At 42.8% G+C, this 7,816-nt stretch overlaps 1 protein-coding gene across 1 annotated transcript; it reads right to left on the bottom strand.

Annotated features, from left to right (window-relative positions):
* Positions 1-2,968: 2,968 nt before the first annotated feature.
* LOC102837727 (olfactory receptor 5-like) lies at positions 2,969-3,907 on the bottom strand. The gene has a single exon (XM_006868268.1). It carries the CDS (start codon positions 3,905-3,907, stop codon positions 2,969-2,971), a length of 939 nt encoding a protein of 312 aa, XP_006868330.1.
* Positions 3,908-7,816: the final 3,909 nt, after the last annotated feature.

Below are 7,816 nucleotides of genomic sequence, written 5' to 3'. Positions count from 1 at the left end.
GCAGGAAGCCTCCTTCCCTGGGCACTTTGTAGCCTAAGGTGGACTCTTTATGGGAGCAGATCATCAGGTCTTTCTCCCATGAAGCAACGGGTGGGTTCAAACCTCCAAGAGGGTGGGTTAAACTCTCTCGGTTAGCAGCAGGGCCCCTTCGACTATCAAGTTTGTGTCCTCCACTGCTGGGGTAAGAATGTGTCAGCTTAGTCACATTTATAGAGTTTCTTGGTGCTGTTTTTTTTAAAAAATGTTTTATTGTGCATTATGTGATAGTTTGCATGGGAGAACATTAGCTTTACATTCATCCTATCATATATCATTTCATTGCCATGGTTACAATCCCCTCCATGCATCATCAAACAACCTGGCCCCCGATCATCAGCACACAGCCCCTCTCCCTTTCTGGGTCTAAAGTCCCCAGCAGCTCCATCTCTCCACGTCATTGTCTCTGCCTCCATCTCTGGCACCACTGCTTCTCTGGGTAGGGTCCCACTCACTGCTCTTCTCCCTTGATGGTCCCAGGGACCTCTACTCTTAGACTGCAAAGTCAATCATGCCCTTTCTTTTGCTACAAAATGTCTATTTTTATATTTCCAACCCTCACAATCAGTCCTGATAACAATTATTCACTTTTGTATCACAGAGACCTATCCGCATCTCTCTTGGTGCTATTTTGAGGAATCAGCTTTCGTCAGACTTCAAGGTGGTGATTAAAACATGTGACTGGTAGGTTGAAGCAGAAGCCACTTAAAGTAACTACTGCACTTGACAAATGAGAGACCCAGAGGCTGATTGTGATTCAATGGGACTCCCTTTCTGTGGTGCCAACTCTGGCTAATAGCAGCCCTGCTTGACTGGATAGAACTGACTCACAGGGCTTCCTAGAAGGGAATCTCTATGAAAGCAGAGCACTAGATCATTCCCCCACAAAGCCGTTGGGCAGGTTCTAACCACCAATCTTTTGTTTAGTAGTCAGACACTTAAGTGTTGCACCTCTAGGTGCCTCACTTTATGGGGAAATAATGGTGATATGAACAACACCAGCAGTGATAGGGATGGAACAATGAGGATGATTTGGGAGAACTTTAGCAATTACAATCCTGATAGTGCTTTTGGATATAAAAGAGAGAGAGGAGGGGACCGCCCAGGTTGATTTCAAACTTTCTGGCTTTTATAAGTGGGCAAGCCACTCCCAGATATGTGTTCTTGTTTTTTTGCTGTTGAGTTGGCTTCAATTCATGGTGGCCCTGTCTTGTGCCATCTTCATGATGGTTAGTGTTGCTGAATTCATTTGTGGCTACTGTGTCGATTCATCTCATGGACACGTTCCCTCATTTTTACTGATCTTGTATTTATCAACCATAGTGTACGTTTCTAGCTATTGCTCTTTCCTGATGACGTGTCTGAGGCAAACAAGCCAAAGTCTCATTATGCTCATTTCTAAGGAGCATTCTGTTTGTGTATTTCTTCTAAGACTGATTTATTCATTCTTTAGGCAGTACATCGTATATCCAATATTCTTTCTGATCTATCTCTCAGAAGCACTATTCAAACACATCTATTTTCCATCTTCCTTTTTCATTGTCCAGTTTCTCATGCATATGAGGCATCTGAAAAGACCATGGTTTGGGTCAAGCACACATTAGTCATCAAAGTGCATTTTTGCATTTTAAAATCTGGAAAGCATGGTGGATTCCCATATATGGGAACGGTCACAACCCATGAACCAAAAACTGTAGTCAAAGAAGGGGTTTCTTTTTTGAGCTTAATACAAAGGAGAACTCACACAAAAGCTCATTGAGACAGAGTTAAGGTTTGGCCTTGTGCTGCTTGGCTTTGAGGAGGGTTTAAGAAAACACGGAGCATAGCTAGCTAGCTAGCTAGATAGACAGACAGAAGATGATATAAAAATAAGGGAAAATATAAATAATGTGTGCAACTTAGGAAATCAATCCATTCTTAAAACTCTTTGAAAGTTTGAAATCATATAAAACATACATTTTAACACAATAAACAGAATTCCATACGGTTTTAAATTTTTTATTTTCTTTATGTCTTGACCACATTTCTATGCCAGTACATGAGAATTTATTTTTTTATTTCACATTTATCTCAGTATGAACGTGATATATTTAATATATCCATTACCAATAGAAATTTAGGTTGCTTCTGGTTTTTCGTTTTTGTTTTTCCATTACAAACAATGGGTCAATGTTTGTAACAGAAAAAAGCAAAACCTATATCTATATGTCCTGGTTTGGTGCTGCGGGTTAATGTGCTGTGCTGCAAGGTTAGTTTGAACTGCAAGGTCGGTGGTTAAAGTTCACCAGCTGCTCCTTGGAAACTCTAGGAGTCAGAACTGGTTTGATGAGTCAGCACTGGTTCAATGGCACTTAGCCACAACAACAACAGCAACATGTCTATATCTACATGCGGAAACATATAGACACATTTGCTAAATATCTGTCAGTCTTCTAGCATTATAAATTATGTGATTGTTAGATGTGCATTACCTTATTTATTAGTGAATTTCAGTATTTTTTCATGTGGTCTATTAGCCAATTAAATTCTTCTTTTATGGTTTCTTGTCTCACAAATTTGCTGGGTTGGTTTGGGTTGTGTTACTGATTTTTACGACTTCATAGTATATAGTTGCAGTTGTTCGGGGTCAAGGAATCCATCCTGACTCATGGTGACACCCTGTGTGGAGACTAGAACATCCTCCACTGGGGTTTCCAGGGTCTATCTCTCAAAGGAGATAGCCAAACCTGTCTCCCCAGGCACTTCTGGGTGGGCTCGAATGGCCACCATTCCATTAACAGTTCTGCTCTTAACTGCTTGTATCACCAGGGATCCTTCATTGTATACTAGGCAGTACATTATTTTTATTTTCATTTCAAGGTTACCATGGCATTTGGGGGCCAAGGAAAACCTTTTATCAGGAACTGAGAGATCCAGCTTTCCAAGACCAGGATCAAGGCAGGTGGATTGTCTTTCTCAGCACTGCATGGACTTCTTTGTTCCGCAGGCAGTAGATGATTGGGTTGCATATGGGCGTGACCACCGTATAGATGACTGACAACACCTTGTTGAGATCCATGGACTTGATACGACTGGGACGGCAGTAGATGAAGAGGGCAGCTGAGTAGAAGATGCCCACCACGACCAGGTGGGAGGCACAGGTGGAGAAAGCTTTACGGCGGACTGCAGCTGATGGCATGCGGAACACGGCCACTCCAATGGCTGAGTATGAGGTCAAGGCTACTAGCAGTGTCCCACAGAAGATGACAATGGCAGAGATGAAGTCCACCAGCTCTGTCAGGGCCACATGTGTGCAGGACAGGTTAAGCAAAGGGGACACATCACAGAAGAACTGGTTAAGGACATTGGGACCGCAGTAGGAGAGACTGGCAATGCATGTGGTCTTGGCCACTGAGACCAGAAGACCACCAAGCCATGAGGACACGGCCAGGCTTAGGCAGACCTGGGGCCGCATGAGCAATGGGTAGTGGAGTGGGCGGCAGATGGCTACATAGCGGTCATAGGCCATGGAGGCCAGGAGGGTGCACTCAGTACAAATTAGAACAATGAAAAAGAAGAGTTGGGTCATGCAGGCTGTGAATGAAATGTGGTAGGGTCCAGTCCACAGCCCCATGAGCAGGCTGGGCATGGTCACCGACACGTAGCACATCTCCAGACAGCTCAGGTTGCCCAGGAAGAAATACATGGGCTTGTGGAGCTCACTGTGACTGTAAATGAGATATATGATGATGGCATTCTCCAGGATGGTCAGCAGGTAGAGGGTCAGGAAGACGGCAAACAGGGCATCCCTTATGTCTGTCCTTGTGGACAAACCCAACAGGATAAACTCTTTGACTCTGGTCATGTTGGCCAACTCCAGGGACCTCTCCATCTCATCTAAACAGAGACAAAATATGTTTGACAGTCCAGTTGTAGAGGCATCCTGTTAAGCCACTTGTTGACTGTTGAATCAGTTCCAACTTAAGGAAACTCATGTATGTTTTCAAGGTTGTGACCTTTTGGAAGTAGACCACAAGGCCTTTCCCCCAAAGTGGCCCCACACCACAGACACTTTCAGCAGCAAAGTGTGTCGTTCACACCAACAAGAGACTGTGGGTCATAAACCTGACTCTCTTATGATGTTTTATTGACAGACTCTAAATGAAGCCAACTTACTTTTAAATGCTAGACTCCTGGTGTGGCGCTGTAGGATCAGAACTGGACTGTGAATCACAAGGTTGGCAGTTCAAAATCCCCCAGCTGCTCCTTGGAAACCCTATACAGGGTCACTATGAATCAGAGCCAACTTAACGGCACTTAACAACAACAAATTTTAAAATGCCATCTTTGCTTCTTTCCTACTTGTGTTATCTTGGGGAATAATTTTTCCTCCTTGATCCCTAAATTTCCTACCTGTAAAAAGAGGATGCATGACTTGTTGGCTTTGTCTTTTTCTTTATTTTTTTCCTACTTTGCCTCCTTCTTCCCTCCATCCCTCTCTTCCTTGTGAGGTACCATTTTGTTTCTCTCCTTTATTGTCAATAATCAGCCATCACTTGCATGCATTATTCTTTTAAGATAACGTATTTCCAAGAAAGACATTCTCAAGTAAAATCACTTTCATCCTTGACACTCTCTTAATCTCTATGCACATGGATTAACCACTGCTACTATATTTTTAGGGAATTCTGGTAGCGTAGTGTTTACGAATTGGGCTGTGAGCCACAATGTCAGCAGTTCGAAATTACCAGCTGCTCCGTGGGAGAAAGATGAGGTGTTCTGGTCCCGTAAAGATTTACAGCCTTGGCAACCCTATGCAGGGTCGCTATGAGTCAGAACCGACTCCACGGCACATAACAACAACAACAAACCTTCAGACAGCTTTTCTGTGAATATCTTCATATGAAGCACATGGTGAGCTTTCTGATGATAAGTTTTAAAGATTATTATTATATCTTGAAGGAGCTCTCGTAGTGTGGTGGTTGTGAGTTGGGCTGTTAACCTCGAGGTCAGCAGTTGTAAACTACCAGTGGTTCCATAGAAGAAAGATGAGGCCTTCTGCTCCCATAAAGATTTACAGCCTCAGAAACCCTATGCTATGAGCCAGAACTGACTCCACGGTACATCACCACCATCACCACCAGCATTATATCTTGAAATGAATTCCATACCATGAAGCTCCTGTTTTCTTTTTAATAGCTTCAGAATAATACTTTGAATACTGAAATGAAATAAAACAATACCAGTTGCTGCCAAATCAATTACAACTCACGGTGGCCCCATGGTTGTCAGAGTAGACCTGCCCCATGAGGTTTTCAAGACTGACCATTTGGAAGCAAATCACTAGGTCTTTTTCCAGGGCATCATGGGTGAGATTGAACCACCAACCTATTGATTACAGTTGAGTGCTTAACCATATGTGCCATTCAGGGACTCCAAAGTGGCAGCTCTGAAGGACAAAAATGTGGTAATCTGCTCCTGTCAGGATTCCAGCCTAGAACATCTGTCACATGGGGTAACTCTGAGTCAAAATTCAACTTGATGGCACATAACAAAAGCAACACCAGGTAATAAGCTTTTTATATGTGACAGGCACTATGCTAAATTACTGTCACATCAAATTTTAAAGCCTCATAAAACCACTACAAGTATACCATTGCCATTCCAATTCTACCTGTTAGGGATGAAGCCCCGAGAAATAAGACATTCATCCAGACCTCACAACACAAGAACTGAGATGCAAATAGAGATCTCATTGAATCCAAATCTCATCGTCTATTCTTCATCCTCCATTGCTTTTTTCTAGTAGAGTTTCCACTTCAGACGCTAAAATATGGACTCAAACAAATTAATGAGAAAAAAATATTTGTGTCCAATTTTGTTAAGAAAGATGCCAGGTAAAGGTCTTGGAGAGAGGAGGTCTTCAGTTTTGTAATAGGGAACTCGGAGCAACTGTAGGAATGCAAGTATTTATTGCTAATGAATTCTTTTTCATGTCATTAGAATCAGAGCTTTCCAATAGATCTGATATGAAGATAGCAAAATGTGTTTGCTGTTAAGGTCCTGAAGCCAGGCAGAAGGGAAGTGAGTAAAGCTAATCCTTGAGACATAGATGTGTGTACATTATTGCATTTGTCACACAGATTGGGAAACTGAGGATCAGAGGGGGGAATCCACCAGACCAAGTTGTCACAGACACGAAGCAGAACTTGCACTCCAATGAAAAAACATCCCTGGATCTAAACCCAGTCATCTTTCCTCTGCACAGACTCTAAGTCAGATATTAATCCCAGGTCCAGTTATCCTCTAAACCAGTCATGTGATTCTGGGATATTCCTTGGACACTTCTGAAGCTCTATTTCCACATTACTGTAGTGGAGACATTACCACATATTCCCACAGGGTCATTGTGAGGATTGCATTTAAAATACAGCTACGTAGTTGTTGGCAGTAAAATTAGAGACTTAGAACAACAACAAATGAAAGTTCAGACTAGTGTCAGTCCTGGTTGGGTGGACCGTCTGTTGTTCTGATCAAGTGCTACTCACTAGCATGGGAATAATGACTATCTTGGATCTGTGCTTGGTGGTGGTGGTTGTGTGTCATGGAGTCGGTTCCAACTCATAGCGACCCTATATGGGGTTTCTGAGGCTGTAAATCTTTATGGGAGCATCTTTCTCCCATTGGAATGGCTGGTAGTTTCGAACTGCTGACCTTGAGGTTGGTAGTCCAACTTGTAACCACTACGCTACCAGAGCTCCTTTGGATCTGTGCTTAGTGCTGAATTTACTCCCTATGAACTTGGGTTTGTCTCTTGGTACTGGTCTCTGCAGTGCAAAACACAAGCCCTCATTGACTTGGTTTCTGGTTGTAAAACAACACACCTACCTCATCTGTGTGGTGCTCACAGGTGTACTGGATTTCTAGGTAGCCAAGAGGTCATTAGGAAAAGGATGCATATGACTCATTTACCCTGTAAATACGTATCATTCTTATCGAGGCCTAAACACATGAGCACATAGAGGGTAGCTTTTATTACTTATAAGAAGTAGATAGCACACCCAAACAAATGTGGATCCCTTTTTGTGTTTTCTCTCCTCCCAACTCTCCCCACTATCTGGGCAGTGGTGATGATTCTTCCATACACACCTCGTTTTTTTGATGTGGGTGAGATACCAAAAGGAGGTTACCTTATACCAATCTCCCCCATGACCAGGTAGGTCCAAATAGGTGTACTGAAAGCCAGTCTTACACATGGCCCATTCGTACCACAGTTGAGAAGACAAAGAAAATGTCCTCATCCAGCTATTTTATACCTCAACCCACATGATTAATTGCTTTATTTTAACTCTAGCAAACATCAGGCATCGGCATTTGTGTGGATTTAGGGAGTTGTTCTGAAGCATTAAAATGCCATCAGGGAGAATAATTGACAAAACCATGGCTACCTGTCTTGTCCAAAGGGATTGCACCTTGGGAGAAGGGGTCTTAAATATTTGAAAAGCAGCCTTCACCATCCAGATTTTGTACTCATCAGTGAGGTTCTCCTTTCCTCTGGAGAAGATGTTTTTTGCCTCCCTGCCTCACCCCTTCTTCCATCACTGAGCTTCCTCTGCCTGCTCCCCTTCCTTCCTGGTTTTGCCTTTGATGTTCATTCTCCTGCCATGCATATCTGCTAAATACTTTCCTCTTCCATGAATCCTCTTCTGAGTTACTCTTCCTGGATGATGACTTCAAATGCTCCACATATCCCTGGATAATCTGGAGAAGAACCCATACATGTTTGTTGTTGTTGTTATGT

Source organism: Chrysochloris asiatica, unplaced genomic scaffold, assembly GCF_000296735.1.
Source record: "Chrysochloris asiatica unplaced genomic scaffold, ChrAsi1.0 scaffold00116, whole genome shotgun sequence".
Lineage (NCBI taxonomy): Eukaryota > Metazoa > Chordata > Mammalia > Afrosoricida > Chrysochloridae > Chrysochloris > Chrysochloris asiatica.
Note: the sequence above shows the minus strand (reverse complement) of the source record. Positions and strands in the feature narration are given on the sequence as shown.